General features: G+C 43.1%; 1 protein-coding gene across 1 annotated transcript in view; it reads right to left on the minus strand.

The window, feature by feature from the left end:
• dnah9 (dynein, axonemal, heavy chain 9) overlaps positions 1–21589 on the minus strand; it is a 114969-nt gene that overhangs the window by 44708 nt on the left and 48672 nt on the right. The window contains exons 44-54 of the mRNA XM_041029408.1: positions 21258–21465; positions 19695–19860; positions 19025–19127; positions 17273–17512; positions 12468–12635; positions 11315–11511; positions 8875–9039; positions 8444–8565; positions 7336–7478; positions 4887–5048; positions 4377–4610 (exon numbers count right to left, since the gene is read on the minus strand). Coding sequence (XP_040885342.1) covers positions 4377–4610; positions 4887–5048; positions 7336–7478; positions 8444–8565; positions 8875–9039; positions 11315–11511; positions 12468–12635; positions 17273–17512; positions 19025–19127; positions 19695–19860; positions 21258–21465 — 1908 coding nt within the window. The remainder of the gene's footprint in view (positions 1–4376; positions 4611–4886; positions 5049–7335; positions 7479–8443; positions 8566–8874; positions 9040–11314; positions 11512–12467; positions 12636–17272; positions 17513–19024; positions 19128–19694; positions 19861–21257; positions 21466–21589) is intronic.

The raw sequence follows: 21589 nt of genomic DNA on the forward strand, positions 1-21589 counted from the left end.
GGTAATTGAATTGAAACCTCAACATCTTCTCAATTCTTTAAAGCAATAAGAGGATTCTGTGGCTCAGGAAAGTCGAACAAATAAGCTTTGCAAAGGGTCTAAACCTCCGCGATAACAGTTTGTGCCCCGCAGGATTGTGCCATGGACCACGCATGTGACCTTTAATCCATTACTAGGGGAAAAAAAAAAAAAGAAATCTTACTCTGTCCGAGAAGATAAAGGGGCAGAATGAGATTGAATGGCATGCATATCTGGAAAACAATAAAAGCTTTAGGATAAAGAGCTGCTATCAGCACACACAAACGCACACACACACACACAAAAAGCACACACACACACTAATGCACAGACCAAGGACGGTCATAAAGAGAAATTAAAGCTGTTACAAACTCCTCATAACTCCCCAACAAACAGGGCTCTGCATTACCGTCCGACTCCATCAAAATGTTGCACTGGGGAAATAAAAACAGACTGTTTTTCATGCTTGTCTTTCAGCTAATTAACAAACAGGAAATCAGGCCGGGGGGAAGACAGTCCTTTCGGGTTGCGACGATTCTCCACAAAAGATTCGGTCGAACATTAGACGAGCACCAAGTGAGCCATCAACATGATGAATAGGCAGGGGGGAAGACAGGAGGGGGAGGAGGAGGAGGGAGAGAGGGAGGGGGGGTGGTTGAGGAGGAACAAACTAATTGGTGGGAGACACGGGTGATATTCAATACATCTGGGCGGCTTCTGTGTTTATCTGCTGCAGATGGAAATCCAAGCAGGAAAACACGTCGGCTTTCTGCTCCTGACAGTCTTTAGAAAACAGCCCACTCTGGTTCTCTGTGCCTCTGAATGTAAATCACAACAATCATTGTTTCTTTAGGTAAGACAAGATCTGATACGAAAGCAGGCAGCTATACCCAATGCACATCTGAATTCAACTGTTTCCATCGCCATGGTGACTAAGTATAGTTTTATTTGGGCAACAAAGAGACATCTGGCTGTGTGTGCGTTGGGGGGTGGGGGGGCGTACCTGTCAAAAAGCTGCCAGGAGTTTACTGGTTTAGGTTGGAGAAATTATATTTAACACCACTCTGGTGAGTTTAGTTTTCATTTTGTTAGTACTGCTACTACTACTACAACTGTCTATTAAATTGCCTGTCAATTATTCTATGTAACTATTATGATTTGTACTACTAGCATCACTAGTACTATTACTATTACTATTACTATTCCTTTTACTTTTCCTGCTCCTACTATTAAGTGCCACTACCTGTGTAGTGATTGTAACTACTAGTGACTACTTCTATACTATTACTGGTCTTACTAGTACTAGTACTAGTCCCAATACTACTCCTCCCACTACCACAACTGCTACTACTATTACTGTTATTGTATATTGATGTATAACTATTACGATTACTGCTACTACGATCACAGTTTATACCACTACTGGTATCAATAGTCTCACTAATACTGCTAAAAACCAAGATTATTACTACTTGTATTGATACTTGTGCTAATATTAGTACTACACTGTCAAAAAGTTTGCATGTGTGTGTGTGTGTGTCGTAATAAGGGTTTATGAGAAAAGGTGTAGGCGAGAGCTGCAGTGCACTGAATACACACACAGACACGCACGCACTGCACACACACATCCCTACTCAAGACTAAAGCAGCCAAAGGTAGGACACTACCTCCACAACACTGAAGAGGAAAAAACACATGGAACTAATGTGTCCTCTGGGGAGCAGATGACTCATACACTTATACAGCATCTCCTACAGTCCACCCCAACACACACACACACACACACACACACACACACACACAGACACATACAGGGATCCTTTGCTTTAACCCTCCAGGTCCTTGTTTATTATGACCACAGCAGCCCCTGGTGAGCCATGGATCCACTTGCACAGAATGTTAAATAACAGTACTTATAGTAGCGCAGACATCAGTGTAGATACACTAACAAACACAGGGTGCATTAATGGTGGCTTGTTGCTGTAAAGTGTGTGCTCTCTAATTAGAGGGCTCCTCAATTACCATACAGCTCCTATATTTGTGTCTGTGTGTGTGTGTGTGTGTGTGTGTGTGTGTGTGTGTGTGTGTGTGCGTTGGCTCATTCCTACGGTAACCGGGCGATGGGAAACAAACAAAAGACACTGTGGCTTTCAGTACATTGACGTCACATATGTGTAAGAGATGTTTATGAATGTGTGATTTTGTGCGGGTGGCTATGTGTGGGCCTGTTTATGCAAAGCAGTGGGTATGCTCGGCATGTAAGAGTGAAATAGAGTTTCCATCGCCGTGGTGACTAAGTATAGCTTCGTTGGTACAATGAAGAGACATCTGGCTGTGTGTGCGTTTGGGGGTAAGGGTGGGGGCGATGGGGGGGGTTCCCAATTATTCCACTTATTATCCTTTTAAAGCAAAACTGCTGTTTTCCTTTTGGTTAATGCAAAGAGCTGCCAGGAGTTTACTGGTTAGGGCTGGAAATTAGAATCAAGTGATTACATTTACCAAGTTTAGGTGTCACCAAATGCTACTATCTTTTTTTTTTTTTTTTTTTACCTTTACTTCTATTACTACCAAGAGAGAAACTGTGTGTGTGCTTTTACATTCACCTGCACCCATTTAATATTAGCTTCACATACAGACCAGGTGTTGCATTATTCATTTAGCTCTCATCTGCGAAGGTGTGGAGATGGTAAACATCTGAACAAATTGATCCAGGTGACAGATTTTAAAGATGGAAATATGAAATGATGCAGATAAACATTTCACATAACAAAATTTAAAAAAAAAAGGACAAAAAAAAAAAAAAATCAACCAGGTATTTTGCTCTGTGTATATCTTAGCTGGGTAATCGGCTGTGTACAGCATAGAAAAGCTGTGGATACAGGAGCAAATATAACAGCCTACCACTCCCTCTACTACTACTACTATTACTACCACAAGTATTACAATAGCTTATACCACCATTATAACTAGAATTGTTCATCAATTGTTCAATAATAATAAAAAGTTGCAAGGGAAAATAAGGAAATTAAATAAAAGTAAATGGTGCATCGCTTTGTTCAAAAGCTGAGGCGCCAGTGCAACAAAAACATCACCCCTCAGGTTTAACCTGGAACAGTTAAAAATGACTTTTTGGACAGAAAAGAGTTAAAACTTCACTATGAAAACAGGTGCTTGGTAAAGCTCTGTATGTAATTAATACAATTTTAAACGGCAAAGAAAGTGACAACTGGTACAAAGCAGCTAAGGTCAGTTTGACGTGTGGAGAGCGTTTGTTCTTTGTCATTATCCTCTCTGCACAATCCTGCACAGTCTGAGGCTGAGCGACAGTTTGAGCATTAGAGCAGGAAAAAACACGGTGTTAAACAAAAAAAAAATCAAGGGGTGAATTTCAAAGCAGGTGTAAATTTTCTTGTTGTCGTTGAAAGTCAATAATAAGACAATATATACTATTTAATTCAAATTGTGCATTTTAACACAAGAGGTCTATCTTTAGAACAGCTGACACTTGCTGTGAAAACTTTACTACTGCAGAGATTCCCCACTTTTAGTCATCATGTCTTTTCATTCTAGCAACCTAATGACAACCAATTTACACCTGGGCTGTCAGGTGAATGGCATTCATTACCTGGTATGACAAGAAGCCAACTCTATTCAGGATCCCAACAAACAGAACTGGAACCAATGCATGACTCAATGAAAGGGAAGTTTGGGTATTTTTCAACCTGGTTCTTATCATGCTCATAATTATGGCTATTCTGACAATGGGCCTTGCTAACACAGCACTCACCATCACCACCACCACCACAGACCCAAATTCCAGCAAATGCTCCTCTAGTAAGTACCAGAGCTCCAGAGCGCGATCCACTAAGCTGCACATATTTCTGGGGACAGTGTTACTAAATGATATAACTATGATCACCAGTGCAGCTTGTAATGGGGACAATTTTGAGACAGATGTCATCTACCTGTGTCCGATCTGTAAATACTCTCGCTCTTGCTCGGTCCTTTGGTGATTTGACTCCTGTGTCACTACAACCTGCAAATAATCGCATGCGGCAAAAAGCAGAGACGCTAATCTTTCCAACAGGAATGGTTCAAGCAATTTAGCTGGCTGAGATACTGCAAAGGAAAGAACATCATGTATTGCATGTGCTGCTCTCAGAGTGGCCCAACTAAATTTGCTGACTTGACCAGAAACTACTTCACTTTGTGAATTTTTCCTTAAAAAAAAAAAACAAACAAACATGATACTGTTATTTTACTGGAGTGAGATTAAAACAGTAGAATATTTAGCATAAACCCTGGGGAGTAGAGAAATACATCTTGTCAGGTGTTAGGTGGAAGCTTATGGACTGTACCTGAGCAGAGGTGCTGTTGAGCTTCTGCAGGCCGTTCTCCAGCCGCTCCATCTTGGTGGTGAGGTCCTTGCTCTTTTGACCCAGCAGACTGCGATACAGCTTGATCTGCTCCAGGAAAGACTTGGGCGTGGTGTAGTTGTAGCGCCGCTCGCTGGCCAGGTACTCCTTGGAGGTCTGATTGACACTCATGTGCACGTACGCCATGAATTTACTGACAGACTCCTTCACTTGAGGCTGCGAAAATCATAAGTAACAGAAGTGGTTACTTCACATTAAAAGCAGATGAGTCTGCAGATTTAGCTGGAAAGCAATATTTCCTGAGGCTCAGACTCTGAATTTAATTTTGGGAGCTTCCGGTCTTGCTCTTGAAATTAATATCACATTCATTGTGTCACGGTGCCTGACATTTTGAAATTATATTTTCAGAGTGTGAACACCATTTTTGTGGGTGCTTCATCCCTGTGTGTGTGTGTGTGTGTGTGTGTGTATTAAAGTATGAGCTGTTCTCACTTCGATATTCTCCACCTCCTGGAGGAACCTGTAGCTGACCGACTCCAGTGCCTCCTGCGGCCACTCGTGGAACCAGTCGATCGCTGCGCAGTTCACCACTGCAGGGAACTTCCTGCTGCGAACCCTCAGCTTACTACCCACTGGAGAGAAACACAGAGCCACCTGCAAAACATTCGCACGCAAACACAAGCACACCACGGTCAAACAGAACTGAGTATGAAGTCTGATACAGTAGCTAAATCACAATCATCTTCTTTTCTCTGCGAGTGCAACTAAAGTCACAGTCAGACTGAGATAAGAAAGGCCAGGAATTCCTGCTCTGATTAGCACTTCTTCATGGTCAAGACGGGGAATGGAAAAGTGTGAATTCATTATTTTCAGCTACATCATTAAGCAAATAAAGCCTGCAGCAAGCATGTGAACTGAAAGTGTGTTGAGCTGTGGGCTACATCAGAGTGATTTTCACTGCTGGAGACAAACAGCTGGCTTGTTGAGAAGCTCAGCCAGATGCTCCAGCACCATTAGACTGAAGAAACAAACATGCAGAAGGCACACCCAAAGACACTACTAATGATAATCAACTCCAGAGGAAAAAAAAAATAGCTGCATACTTATTTTACATTTCCTGCTATATTTGTTTTACACGCTGACTCACCTCACTGCTTTCATCCATATATGAACTCTGTATTTAATTTAAAGTTACCATAAAGTTCAACACGCCCACATTTCACTAAGCTTGTCCAAACCAGCGGCTACTAGTTTCTTTGTTTTAGCTTATTAATACAACGCCATGTCCACTTCATTTGTTATTTACTTTCTGGATCTAAAGCAAGACTAGATTTTCCTGTTTGTTTTTGTCAGTTCTGCTTTGAAGTCTGTAAAGCAGGAGAGCGAATGCTGCGATTATTCTTCCACTAATACACACTACTGAAGAAGTACAGATACAAACTAAAGATAATACAGTGCACAATAACTGAGAGGAGTAAGGTGCTGCCCACAAAGTCCCTGTTATCACGACTGTGCTGGAATATGTTTGTAAAACAACTCTAAACCACAGTATGTTGAAAAAAGTGGCTTCTGATGAAGAAACAGCTGAAAGATGAAGATTCTTCTGAAATTGTTTCAGCTGAAACCCCGAGTCTTTTAACAGAACCTGATTGAATTAATCTGCAACTAGTTTAATAATCCTGCAAGTCAAAAATGTACTGGTTCCAGCTTCTCAAAAGTGAATATTTGCTGGTTTTACATCAGTGCTCTGAGAAAAAAACAACAAGCCGGTTGAAAATGCAAAGTGGGGCTTTGGGAAATCGTTTTGGTCGTTTCTCACTATTTTCTGACATTTTATGAAAGATTTATATTGATTAATCAAGTACATAATTACCAGACTAATCAACAAATTTAAGTATTTGTTAGTTACAGCCCTAATTTGAACTGTGGCAAAGCCGTGACCCAAACAGAACAGGATGCAGCTGCATCCAGAGGATGTGAGGAATATAATGGCCCCTGGGTTTCTTTAGTTTACTTTAGAATAATTTTAACAGTCCTAAAAGAAAAGAAGGATTGAGAAAATATAATTATAATAATAAATATAATAGATTTTTTTTTTCATTATTTCCTATGCCAGTAATCATCTCATCTCACGACCATTTAAAGTCAAATAAAGACTTTAAATCCTGACCCTGACAGTGGGACTGAGCTGTGATTTTAATAATGTAATAATTCTGTTCATTTTTAGCTCCACTTTGCAAACAGGTGCCTTACATGTACTGGGACACATAGAACATTTTTGAGAGACAGCGCCTCTTTCCGTCCAGACAGACAGATGGAGAACCAAACAGTAAGACATCCACTCTTTACAAGCCTGTGCCCATGGGACTGCCTTCCTCATTTATTCACTCTCCAACACAGGGAGGTTTGGAGCCAGGCAGGGGTGGAGGATGTGGGTGATGGTGGTGGAGGGGTGTGGGGGCACACTGTAATAATGACAGGATAAGCAACCCCCTCAAATCCGTCTCTCCCCAGGGGGACAAAGCATCTGCACGTTGGTGAAATTATCTGCGGCTAAACGGCGGCTTTTCTTGCTCATGCTGGAGATTTATAATGACGCCCACCGCTTCCCATCGTATTCAAGTTCATCTGAAAATGTCAGGAAAGAAAATTGTCTGGGGAGAGGCTTCATCATAAAACCAGATGTTTATCCAAGTCTGAGGGTTGTTTTATTTTGGAATAGTAAATCAGAGTGTGAAGCAGCATGCTATTGCTATATTAAGAGCGGATGGAGATCAAATACAGACACAGTTCTATGAGAGAGATTAATGGCAAACTTTCCCCCACAGAGGAGAGACACTGAGAACAACTTTTCCGGGATGATTAGAAGAGAAAATCACAGTCACAAAAAAAAAAAACCACACACACAGCACTTTGTCCTGTACTTGTCTGACTGGTTCACCTTGAGCTGTCTGCGAACGCGGTCGATGAAGAACTTCCAGCAGTTTTCCCTCGTATCCATCAGTCCCGAGCCGCGAACCTCTGGCCTCACGCTGCCAATGATGTTCTCCACCTCGTCGTCTGGGAACAGGTCAGGAATCTCCCCTTGAATGAATAAAATGATCCACATTACCGTGGGGAGGGGGGGGGGGGGGGGGGGGGGGGGGATCACCCACACTGATGGAGGCAGTCCTAATACCTTCTGTTAGAGAGCTAAACTTGTGTGAGAACTCTCTCGAACTTTCTTATCTTGTCAGGATCAAAACTGACACGTACTGTTGTATCAGATCTAAGTGTGTTAGCAGAGCTGCTGGCAGCAGTGGTTCATGCAGAGGACTTATGCTAATACACAGATGCGTTGTAAGTCACAGCTTTACAGGAGCAAAGATGAACAGATGATGGAATGTGTAAGTTGATTCTTTACAGCACCTAATAACTGTATCTAAGTTCAGATGTTTGTGATGCTGGCCACCAAGATCAGTATCACTAATATGAATACCATAAAAGCAAAATAAATGACTTTTTAGACACTTCCTTGAAGTGTACTTCAAAACGCTGACATGCATTGCACAGTGTTTGAGTGCGGCCTTGATGGATGCTCGTGTGACACAGAGACTCCAGAGGAGAATGGGTGAGCTGACAGTGATTCAACAGCTTCTTAGCCAAAATGAAAGGTTGATACTGTTTTTGAAAAGAGATGATTGAAGTATTTTACTTGGTTTCAAGTTCTTAATGCTGTGATCCTGTTGAAAACCACAAAGAACTTAGTGACTTTCCTTTGAATTCTTTTAAATTCATTTTATGCAAACTGCCAAATTAGTGCACTGTCAACACTGGCACACGGAGAATAATTTTCCATTCATATTTCATGTTTCATGCTATTTGCTGTGCTCTTTTAATGTAGAGCATAAATCTATCTCAGCCTCGCTTGTGATTCCTCACAATGATATGTTGCAGTTGATGAGTAAGGCTAGAGAAATGGCACCGCAGCGACTTGTTGCTGAGGCGAAGCGAAAGCATTTCTCTCTTGCAAAACATGACACGCGGTAATTAGCGAAGCCTGCTGTTACCCGATGCCAACAGATCGTTGACCAGAACGAGGAACTTCTCGTCTGCCACTTGGGCGTCAGTCATTAGGAACACGGTGCCAATATTCTTCACGCCAGCTTTGATGTAGAGGGACGCCAGGTCACTCTGGGTGACAGGGAGAGAGAAAGACACAGAGTTGGGAGAGTGACACACATAATGAGATTAGGCTGTGAGAGGCCTAAATATTTGTTATTTTGCACTGATACATGCCTGAGACCTGAATCACTGTGAGGATACAGAGTGGATTACCAGTACTGTGTTTACTTTACTGTAGAGATTATGTCTGTATTTCCATCAAACACACCATCAGAACTGTATTAATGTAACAAACTTTTTAAGACTTTAATATGAGACTAACTGACTGGCTCAGATAGATGATTTGCAGTGTGATATGCTGAGTAAGTCTCCTCACACCTTTAGGTCTGTGATGCCGTAGCCCTTTCTCAAGGTGATCTGGAAAACCTCCAGATTGGAGATGAAGGCAGCCAGTCGGGTCAGGCTCTGCTTGCCGCTGCCGCCCACTCCGACCAGCAGCGCGTTGCCCCGTGGAGACTCCAGGATTCGGTTTATACGGCATCTACGTGTGGAGGTGCAGACAGTCGGGGGAGGGAGGAAGGAGAGAAATGTGAGGGAGGAATCAGAGAAAGGGTGAGATAAAAGGTAGAGGGAGGCGAGCCAGATGAAGACAATCTGACTCATGAGACAAACAGCAAACAAACAGGTAGTTTCTGTCTCTTTCGCTCTCTGTTTTCATACAGCCCATCATCACCATCCTCGTTTGTCTTTCATTAAAATGCACCACAATGAAATGTAAGAAACATGAGACTCAGTTGTACTGTGCTCCTGAGAATCTTTATGCCTTCATTAGAACAAGATGAACGTTGCTCTTGTCTCTTCATTTTAAACCGATAAACCCATTTCATTTCCATTTTTGTTGCTTCATTTAAAGTTGTTGCCCCGAGGAATTCACCAACACACTTCATCTCCACTGCTGCCACTACCGACACTTCAACTGTTTACAGTGCACACACCTCAGATTTCTCCTGCCCTCTCACTGATATTCAACTGCTTTCTTCCTTTATGACTCAGCTGACGTTTCAGCTTATATCTCTCGCTCTTCAGCTGCTTTTATCTTTTAGATTTCAACAACTCAACTACCTTCAGTATTTAAATATAAACTGGCATTTCATTCAGTTTATGGCTTAAACTGACAGACAGCTGAGCTACTTTTATGTCTTACACTTGTGCTTACAGTTCAACAGCTTTCATCTATTATACTTTATGTGACGATGCAACTGCTTTCAGTGCTTACATTCCAACTGACACTTCAGCTGATTTCATCTCTCTCACTTCAGCAGACAGTTGAACTGCTTTGAATTTTTTCTCTTCGAAAGTGAATTAAACCACTTTCAGTGCTCACATGCTGCACAAACTGACACCTCAACTTCTTACAGTCCTTAAACTGAGAGGGTGTATGATTTCAGTGGTCACGCTTCAACTATAGCTCAGTTACTTAACTTCTTTCAGGGCTTCAACTTAAATCACACGTCCCATCCAGCTCCATTTAATATCCCTAATATTTCTCATGCAACAAGTTAATATTTTTTGCACCTGCAATTTTCAACACACTGCTTTCCTTCAGAAAGCGAAGCCTTTTGTACATTTATCAGACATCTTACCCATTACAGGATGAGAGCCGACATGCTAGTGTATCCGCCTGTTAGATCATCCTTCTCCATGCTTACTCTTTACAAGACACTATGTTGAGCATCAAATAGATAAAAGCACTGACCTTTTCAAAAGGAAGTTGGTAGCTGCTTTTATTTTATGACTTGCGGATAATATTAAAAAAAAAAAGAAAATATTATCTGCTGTAGTCAGATTTATCTTTAGAATATCAAAAAGCACATGTTGATGCACTATGCAGGGATTTTACTTGAACATAATCTCCCTTCCCTAACTAAAGAAACTAGTCAGACAATAAGGCTGGCATCATTCTATTTTTCTTATTATCAATAAATCCCATGGTAAGACCAGTACTTACCAACCTCCCTGCCCTGAATGTGGCTTTCAGCCCCAAAACCATTGGTTCCTACTGAAGACGTAAATCTTTAAAAGCAGCTCAAAAATATATACTTTTATTTTCAGCAATTTCCTGAAACAGTGAGCTGTAGTTTTAAACAAACGTTACTCAAACAGGAGGAGATTTTGTATTTGCTGGGGACCATTTTCAGTGCAGGTTTAATTTATAGTCAGTGCTCTATTGAGTATTTACAAGACGGTGTGTGTGTGTGGAACTGAGTCAAAACAAAATACGGTGTGTGTGTGTGTTCATGGTAATTAAGCAACATGTCACCCAGTGCAACTGTGTGGCTCACTGATGTGTTTTTAATTGTTTTGGGAAACAATGGAGCTCAATGCCAGGCTTTGGATGAGCAGACAACACTTGTTAACAGGGTCATTGCTGACAGGGGTTTGTCGTCAGGAAAAAATATAGTATACGACCAGACTTTTTAACAGTTTATATCATCAGTCGGTCAAACTCCCCAAATTTAATGTATTTCTTTTATTTCACCGTCACAAAAAGAACACTCTGGCCCAAACACATTTTAGACTGAATCTCTACTCCGTATTTTTTGTTAGTCTGTCATGATGTATATTGCATGATGTTTTACAGATTTTCCTGTCTCTGTTTTTGACAGTCTGTAAAATGGAACTGCTAATTCTAAAATACCTGCGAACCCAGCTGATTTCCTTGACAGACAATAAAGAAACTGACAAAAACACTTTTTCTTTATTCTGTCTGCACTCTCCCCACACACCGTCCCTGGGGCCCAAAAACTTCCACTCACATGTGAGCCATGGCGTCCTCAAACAGCACCAGGTTTAGCGTGGCGTTGACCTCATTGTAGCTGTCCAGCACCTCTAGCAGGATTTTATTGAGGCTGCTCCAGGACTCTGCAGCCATGTACCTGGCCTCCCCCAGCCCACGGGCGAAGTGGCAGTACAGGTTCATCTCCCTGGTCTGCTCCAGAGTCTCGTTCATGTTCTGAGGGAGGGAGGGATGGATGAACACACACACACACACACACACACACACACACACAGAGACTCACTTATTGCGGTGGTAAACATACAGACCCACACACTACCCCTGTCAGCATAACATTAGTGTTAAGCTTAAACAGTCTGGACAGGGACACAGCTGAATATCACAGCTGCGCAGAGGGTGACCTAGTTCATTTTCACCCTGGCAACTGTTGGGCCCCGAATATTTCTCTGGAGAGATTCTGTGTGTCTCTTAGGGATGTATGCTCCCTCTGCAAACTTCCACTGGCGTAAAGTTGCACTAGGTGTGATGAATGAGGAGTTTTTTTGTACAAGTTCACGTCTATATTATGTTCCGGTGCGGTCTTCATTTTCATAGTATCAAGAGCACTTTCTTACAGCACGACGGTCTCTGAAGACTTTCTTGTTTGCATGTAAAAATAGCAAGAAAACATGCTGCATATTGCTCTGTGGCACAGGGGCAAATTGTCATAAGTTTACAGAAGGTGCCAGCTCTGAATAATATATTCTAGAGTGGGCAGGATTATTCCCTCTTCTTCTCTTTCTGGGGGGGTGTGTGTGTGTACACATATACTTGTCAGGTTCTTCATTGTGACATGACTAGTGTGCATGCAATAGAGCCAGAGAGGGTAGTGAGGGGAGCAGTGGACAGAAAACCATTAAAATGTTTTCCAATTTGCTGGGCTGACAGAGCAGACTCTGACAGCCAGACACCCATACCGTACTGATTAATATTCTGTCCAACCCTCTCCTGCCCCCCCATCCCACCCCACCCAAAACATTCCTTTTTCTCCTCTCCTCTTTCTCCTCGCCGTGTTGGCCGCTGATGTCCAGACACAGAGGAGGCAGCCTAATGATTTCACCCCCACCTCCGCTCCCTCCCCGCCAACCTCCAGCCTCCCGTTCTTTTCTTCCTCCGCTGAACTTTGTAAAAACTCTCACCTCATAGAACTTTTTCACTGTGTCCGCCTGCAGCTTATCAAAGACCTGGAAGTCCTGCTCCTCCACCAGCTTGTCTCTGTAGACCCGGTTGCACTCGTGGAGGTAGATTTTCAGCAGGTCCGGAGGGGCTTTCAGACACTCGCTGGTACAGAAGAGAATGCCCTGGGCAGAGAGGGGAGAGGAACGCTAAGAGTTTCATTCCAGAGGCTGATTTGGCCCATTTACACTACAACAAGGAGGAAAATACAGCACAGTCACTGTGGGTAAATCAATGGATATTGAGTGGGCAAGCTGTTAGTAGGTGTGTCAGAGAAACTCAGAAAATAATGGCATCGCTTTTCTTTCATCTCGCTGTCTCAGAAGTATTGCTGCATGCAGTGATAAGTTCTGTGGGCAGGTGTTGGATGGAAGAAATGAATTATGAAAAATCAAGGAGTGAGTCTGCATGTAACTGTAATGCTTCCAAAGAGGGTTTCTTTTCAAACACGACTGAGACCATGTCTGAAATCACTCCCTATTCACTGTATATCAAAAATAATGATTCATCAGAGTCCAGAGTGAGGCTGTACTCTCCAGCTGCTAACATCAGCATGCTAACATGCTCACAATGATAATGCTAACATTCTGTTGATCAGCCGGTTTACAATGGTCTGTCAAAGCACATCTGAGAAGGATCTGAGGAGATTACTGTTATCAGGTGTATAACTGTCGTATATATTTGGTCATAAAATGTGGCACCATGACCCGTCGGTGCCACATTTTATGGTAATCCATTCAATAGCTGAGATAGTTTAAACAGATTTGGATTTTTCTCCTTGTAATTCATACTTCTCGTCATCCTCTGTTTAAGAAACAGAAAACCATGACAATGAGCAGATGAGTGTTCAGGGGGATGATTGATGATTAATGTGTCTCTAGAGCGAGGCCCGTATGACGTGTTGGCTTTCCCACAGGGCCGTTCATGACGCAGCCGAGCGGAACGGGCGGCGCAATCTAGGTGCCTCACAGAACAGGTGCCGTATAGGATGAGGAAGGGGACGGACGGGCACCCAGGCACTGTTTGTTCCCCTCTGCGCACTGTCACCCAGGAGGCTGAGGCAAGCAGATGTTGTGTGTTTCCAGCCCCAGAACCTATTCTAATCAACAGAATCATCTCGGGGGGTAAAGCCAGCTGAATCTGATCTGCCTTCATATCTGAGCCCACTGAATGTGACAATTGGCTGCTAAATCCACTGTGTAATGGTGCAGATGGGAGGTGTGCTGTGTGTGTGCTGTGTGTGTGTGTGGTTATTTGTGTGGATGTGTGTAGCGAAGATTCAAACTGAGCCAGAATTATCGCCGCTTCTCTAGATCTACAAAAGTCAAGATGTTTTCGCCAAGTATGTGTGAATGATTTAATCCGTTGACTTTTAATAGATCCATCTTTTTCTACTCCATTTCATTGCTTAATGGTGCCAATCATGACACCCCGCATTTTTCTGTGTAAAAGTGAGCCTGAGCAAAACAAAACACCATATGGCAACTCTACATAACAGTCATACTCGCGGCTTAGCTGTTCGTCGTGCTAATCGAACAAACAGCAAAGCGCTAACAAACTGAGAGGGGAGAACTTTGTTTTCCCTCTATCCAGTCGACTTTGGCAGACTATCTCCTCCTCTCTGTCCCTGATCTTTCCTTGCTTTGTTCAACTAAAAGGAGAGGGATTAGAGAGTTCTGGGTGTCGGCATGTATCTGTCTGTCTGTCTGTCAGGCAGTCTGCAGCGGGCACGCTTTCCTCGTAGCCTGACAGCTGCTCTGAGCCCCAAACAATGCCTGCCCCCCCCTCACCAAGAAACGCACTCAGCTGACTATCCTCGGGAACATCATACAGACATATTGTGCAGTCAGTACAGTTCGGCTTCAGAGTCTCTCTGCACCCCGAGTCTCATTTACTCTCCTCCTCTCTCTTTCCCTTGTCTCTGTCCTCCTCTTTCACTTTGTCCATCTTTCCCCCATCTCCTCACTCGCCTCTTGAGCTTCAAGGAGCTCATTTAGGGCTGACATGGGGAAGACAGGCCCACAGATATGCCCGCTGGTCATGGCAGAGAGCGAACACTGGCAAAGGGAGCTCTCTGACACCGCACCCCGGTCGGATGCCAAGCTGTGTGTCTTGCCCTATTATTGGAATTTGGCTTCTGTATTTCACTTATAGTCCATCTAATCTAACATCCACAGGGCGTACTGATCGCCCCAATGTTTGGAGGGAGTAGAGACTGATGGAGACAGAACATATGAAGGAGAAAGACAGTAAAAAGTGAGTGAGTGATCAGGGACAGTGGAAAATAAAGTGGAGGAAAAAGATGCAAAGACAGAGAATTCTGCTCCTGCTTACTATTCAATAAAAAACCCCTAACCTGAGAATTTTGTCACCAAATATCTTTAACAATATTCTCAAAAAGATGCAACCTTGAGTGTTATCTGGACCTGCTTCTTTTGTCACATTTAAAGACACCTTTACAAGGAGTGTTGCAGACTCTCACAAAGTCTCTGAGCTCATCTTTCTGGCTCATTAAAGTGGATCATAATGAGACGGTTACCTTTGGCTGCATCTCCCAAGTTCCAGAGTTTTAAGAAAACAAAGTGAATCACAAAAAGTCCCCCAATTATTTCAGCTGAGGAAAAACATCTGAGACGCCTGGAAACAGAGTGACAACTATTTAGGCCTCACGCTCGAAATTAGAGGAAGCGTTTGTACTGTCACACCAAATACTCTCCCACTTCTGAAGGTGCAAAAGCACAGAGGCATGGTGGGGGAATTACAGTTGAGGCAAGAGCTTTAAGCTGCGAGGCTGCTCACCTCCTCCCGCCAGTCCTAAGGTGTTAGAGCCAGGAGCTGAATAAAGTTAGGCAGAAAAACTTCAAACGAGCTCCAGGAGTCTCTCTCTCTCTCTCTCTCTGGCTTTCTTTACAATCTCTCTATGGGTGAAGAGAGGAACAGTGAGAAAGCTTTGACATTGTTTCCTCTCTGTGGTTATTGGATGTCCAGTCACGCTGTGCAGACCCTTTAAGGAAAACAAAGACTCTGACAGAACAGGCGGAATGGCCTCTTCAAACACTGGCCTCAAAGTGTTATCATGTGGCTAAACTCCCTGCTGCTTGAAGGCAGCGTTATGTTCGATCAAAGTTCTGAAAGGTAAGTCTTGGGGTCATCAGGGCTTGCGCTTTGGGATGGTAATTATGCTTCATCTCAAAGTGCAAAAGGCTTAAACCTGGTACAAAGCAGCTCATTATAATGGCTAAAGTCCAGCAGTCATACAGGAATGCCTCAATATGCTTAAAACAAAGTGCTTGGAGGATAAACTCTTTCCATCGGCGGAAAAACTTTCAGAAACTGACAATCCGACTATCACTGCCACATTATGCAGTGACTCTCCAGGTGTGGTGGCTGAGGTGCCAAACTAGGTAGGATTTTAACTTTCTCACGCTCTCTGTTCTCATTCCTCTCACAGTTACTTCCATCACTTTCTGTGTGAAGAACTGGGTGTAAAACCATGAAAGCCACGAATGTCAATCATTTAACCAAAGTCATTATGAGTCATCATCTACTTTTAATGTCTGTACAAAAAAATTCCACCATTGTTTCTAGGTGTTACTGGGTTCTACTATACATACTGTAGTTGTATAAAGTCTTCTGTGTCTCCATAGGGAGCTGTGAGAGGTGTGATGATGTCCTCAAGTGATGTGACTCAAGTTTGTGGTGGATGGGGCTGAAGACTACCAATCTGGCAATGGAACAAAATCTGGTGATGTGCAGTTAGAAAGTTTACAGACCCGTGTAGCCTGCTCCTCATCATCCACCACTAACATAACACACCAAAATCTCTGATCAAACTGTCAGAGATCAAGTTGCATAGTGGGTAATGTAGGCACCAATAAAAAAAGACATTATCTCTGGTTCTGCTGCAACAGTTCAGCATGCTAACATGCATGCTAACATGTGCAACATGCACATTAACTAAGATGGTGAACTTGGACTAAGTACAGCCTCAAGAAGGTGCTAGCCTCGTGCTGTGGACTTTTTGCTTGGCTGACTGACTGTGCCTGCATATCTGACCTTTAACCTTTATCTGATCTTTAACTGACGGGCCTTCAGTGGTGCTTTTGAGTCCAAACTATAAACAACTCCAGTCATTTCATCCAGTGTTAATATAAGAATATTGATTAGTGCAGCTTTAAAAGTGTATATAAAACAACATTTTCTGCATTCTCTATCTAGTATAGTAAAAGTATAGTAAGACCCCAGAGCTGCCTTTGTAAACTCCTAAATGGAATTATGAAAAATGAAGTTCCTATAGCTGAGTGGCTTAAAGCATTAATTATACAACAGAGTGTGTTAAATGAGAGAGCCTGCCCTCCATGAAACCGTGGAGGATTCTGACAGAAATATTGCCCCCAAAGCTTCTCCCCTGACAGCCTTCGCACTCTGATATTATATTCATTTAAATACATTAAATCATCACTAACACCCGTGGAAGTGCAAATCCATTCTATTTTCTGTTACACTTATTTCAGACTTATTTCTAGCTCTCAGACCCGGCTCTTAAATCAATAATCATTTAGATGAGAAATAAGTGACAGAAGCCTGGTTCTTTCCACACGGGAAGGAGAGACACAGAAACAGAGAGAGAACCAGTTTGAAATGGAAAAGGAAGTGATGTGAAGAAGCACATCACATCTCATTGTGAAAAGATTGTCCAGAGGATGTTATTCCACGTCTATGTGGATAATTCCTCCTAGCATATTTGCTATCTGTTTGTTACCTGGAAGATATTGGAGAGGTCTCTCAGGTTGAAGATGTAGTGGAACTTGACAGCGGTGGGGAGGAAGGTGGAGGAGATGTTCTGGTGCAGGGCCAGAGCTAACTGGACCAGGGTGGGGCCGCTCTTCTGCAGGGCAGCAGTGAAGCCCTCTCCCTTCAGATGCTGAGACAGGATGGAGGTGTAGATGGTGCTCAGCGCCTCGGCTCCGGGAAACGACAGGGCGAAGACGGAGAAGTGCCGCTGTGGACGCAAACAGAGTAAACACGCTGCTCCTCACTAATTATGCAGTCAGTTGTCTTCTAGACTAAAAGCAAAGGTCACCCTGTGTGTGTGTGTGTGTGTGTTTGCAGCATTAAGTTGAGAGGGACTGTCACTCAGTGCAGAGTGCCTTTTAAATTCAAATACAACTGTCTTTAAGTTTTACCAATAATTGTGACTGTCCTTTGGAAAAGTGCTCCTCCAAATTCAGTTAAACTTGGATCATCAGTATTCCAGTCTTATGATGTCTTTGACCATTTCTAATTATTCTTGACTGTCTGCAGTGTATTCTACATCTCATTAATTGGCAATATCAAGTCTCATAGTTAATATAAACACAACATAAACAACATAAACATGTTATGGATTCTTTTGGTTATTAAAGACAGTGAAATTAAAGAAAATCTAAAAGATCTAATCTTGTATCCATATGTTCATTGTAGGCTACTTTCACTGTGACTTCAAGGAAGTGACGCATACATAATACTGACATTTTACAGTGTAACATAAACTTGTCAGTGCTCTGAACAACAAAATATCTTGCACATGCACACACAACAATATGTTGGTGATAAGTTAAAAGGGCTGATAATATTAGCCATACTAATGCACAGAGGCTTTCCCAGTGACCCGCCACATGTCCTGCACTCTGAAGGGTTGTCAGTCTTTTACTTCTACTCACAGAGACAGCCCACTACAGATAAACAACAAGCAATGCCTGTTTGTTCAAACAGCTCACACCCAAGACCTGTCTGTGACTTCTCATGGTCACGCTAATGATGACTGTCCTCTCCCAGCAGCAGTGCCAGCAGTAGTGTAACATTGTTACTGTATATACAAACAAAGTTTTAGAAAGGCAGACATGTTGGATGGTTGGGTATGGAAAATATGTTACTGTTAGTAATGTTGGAGATATGATATTAAATTGAAGAAATACCACATCAGCACATGAACAATAACTGTGTCTTCACACTTTGACCACTGTATTTTTCTTGTACTCAGATGTTTTGATATGTATTTTCTGTCAGTTCAGTCTGAGATGTTGAACAAACAAACAAACGAATCAGCAAATAACGTGTCGCCACCCTCAGGCAAACCAATGGTGAATTATAACGTTGACACATGATGCAATTCACGTTTCCTTAAACTTTAGTTAACATCGAATCAACTGTGCATGAATGCACCAACAAATGAACAAACAACGTGAACAAACATTCACACACGGGAAAAAATAAAACACAAACACAGACAAACAATGTGGTGGTCGGAGGTTTTTCCAAATAATTACAACTGAATAAACAAATGGGGGTACAAGAGTATATAATGTCACCTAATCTAATAACAGGAGGCAAATATAAAGACTTTCTGTGATAACATGTGCAAGAGGAATTAGTGCACATGTAACCTCAGCAGTGTGTTGCATAACCAGCAGAACACGATGTGCTGTGAGGACATGCTGTTTGTGTGTGTTTTCGTGTGTGTGTGTGTGTGTACCTGCAGTCGTGGGTTGATGGTGAAGCTGCCAGCTGTGGGGTTCATGCAGGACACATATTGAACATTGTGTATTTCCTTCAAAAGCAGTTTATTACGGTCATACCTGAGAGTACACACACACACACAGACACACACACACACAAAAAATCATTATTTAACAGCCTTGCATGCACACAAACACACACACACGCATACCTTCCCTACGCTTCTGCCGATATGGATGCCTCAGCTCCCACTTAAGCTGGCGTGGCTCAGTAGCATCCTCCACCCTCTCAATTTCATACCTGAAATCCTCCCAGCATATCTCTAATGGGCTGACCGTGTCTAAGCCAGTCAGCCTGTGTCTGACGCAGTGGAACCATGTTCAGAATGGCCTCACTGTGTCAGAGAGATGAGCAACAAAATCCTTTTTAGGGGCATCACATAACCCTGCTCTCACATTTGACTTTTGACTCTCATAAAAGTTGTAGCATATTTATACTGAAGCGGCCAACAGGGAGGGCGTTTTCAGCAGAAGGGTAGCAGGGTATCCCATCTATCAGCTGCCGGCACTTTATTATCTGACCGATCCTCTTTTATGTTAATATGTGGAGAAATTGTTTGAAACAGAAAAGGCACATACTCATGCTTTCTCATACATTTATATAGCATAGCTGCACGCTAATCTCACCAGTGGTTGTAGTCCATGTGTTGGCGTATGAGTGTGTGAGGTTGCACTGTGCCATATGCATCCACCTCAGGCATGTTCATGTCATCTATGAAGTAGATGAGCCTTCTGCTGCCTGGAGGTCCGTAATTACGCCCTGCTTTCTTCTCAAGGGGCTTTTCCAACACGGCTGTGCAGGAGAGGAACGACGGAGCAGAGAGCAGAAAGGAGGGAAAGAAAGAATGAGCACAGAGAGAGCTGTAATTTAACAAACAATATTTGTTGGGGTAGCTCAGGTAAAGAGTCAGGGGTCCCAACCTGGGGGCCCGGACCCCTAAATGGGTCACAGTATGAAGCTCAGGGGTTGTGAGACTCCACCTAGTTCATTCTCTAGTACACTATCAATAATATTGTAGTTTTCGTGCTATCCCACTATACTACAGCCAACAAAACAACAGCAAAATGGAAAATCACCCACTTTTTAAACTTCTTTGCGCCTTAAAAAAAGAGAATGAACTCAGTCCTTGATTTGCAGAAATAACAACACTTAAACTGCTGTTTATCAGCTACTTTAACTGCTACCACAGCTTCCATGTGGAATGCAAATGATGCACGTGGACTAAATGAAAGCAAAGGTGTTCAGGCTGACAAACAGTACAGGCAAACAACTTCAAATGGGCAGGGCTGGTAGGAAGGTCATAAGACAGGTCCAAAACACCAGCACAGGGTCAGGTTACCGGGTAGAGGTAGGAACAAATAACTGGCAGGGAACAGAATCAGGTACAGGTAGAAATGTCTGCAACACACATGCACAAGTGTATTTAATAACGACCGGTGAACCGAAGCGTCTCTGATAGTTGACAATGGCTCTGATGCAATACAGGCAGACAACAGGGCAGCAGAGGTGTGGACAGGGACTGTCGACTCAGGATCTACCGGGGCATTGACGGGGACAGCCGACTCGGGATCAGCCATGACCCTGTGGGAAGCTGTGCGAGAGAGGAGCTGGGCAGCTGAGAAAGCAGACGATGTCTTCATGAGACACGACCACCACGCTTTCTTCCCAGAGCTCCAACACAAGGATTCCCACAGAAAACGGGGAGACGAGACTTGATGAAAGACTGCTGTGGGCTTTAGGGGGCAGGATCAGGCAGGAGGCTACCTGACAGTGAAGTAGGATGGAGGCTAACCAGGCTGACACTAGCCAACTGAAAGCACACACCAGAGACTAACAAGCCCAATACTAGCCGACTTGGAAGAAGGCCGGAGGTTAACAGGCCCAACACTAACGAATTTGGAAGCAAGCCAGGGGTTAGTCGACCGGATGCTAACCAACTCTGAAGCATGCTGAGGGCTAGCAGGAGCAGCTCTGGGGACTGGGAAGGAGGCCGGGGGCAAGACAATCGGGAATGTATATGGAAAGTTCCATATATTTGCAGGGACATAGGGAAGTGAGAAAGTGCTTGAGGGCAGGGACAGAGGCGGAGATTGTGACAAATTTACTGCATCAGTACTGTCACACATCACATGTTTTTGAAGTTTAGTCAGTCAGTAAGAAGCAAATAATTTCAAATGCATGGTTACTACCTTGGAGCATAGCAGATGTGGTGTAATAGTTGAAGGGGACATTTTTAATCATGTATTTCTCTGCGTCCAACGATCCCAGTTTGTCCCCAACCAGAACAGATTTCCCTGTTCCAGCATTCCCGACTAACATGACAGGCCGCCGACGCTCCAGGAGGCGGTCCATGAAGTAACGAACTCTAATGGTCTCCGCTGTGTGGACCAGACATGCCTGCACATGAGAAACACACGTTTACATATACCAAAATCGCATTTTCACATTTGCTCTTAAGTTGGCATGGCTAAAACATTAGCAAACTACTGTCTATTTACACATCCAGCAAACACAGGACAAC

This window comes from Toxotes jaculatrix, chromosome 21 (assembly GCF_017976425.1).
Source record: "Toxotes jaculatrix isolate fToxJac2 chromosome 21, fToxJac2.pri, whole genome shotgun sequence".
Taxonomy (NCBI): domain Eukaryota; kingdom Metazoa; phylum Chordata; class Actinopteri; family Toxotidae; genus Toxotes; species Toxotes jaculatrix.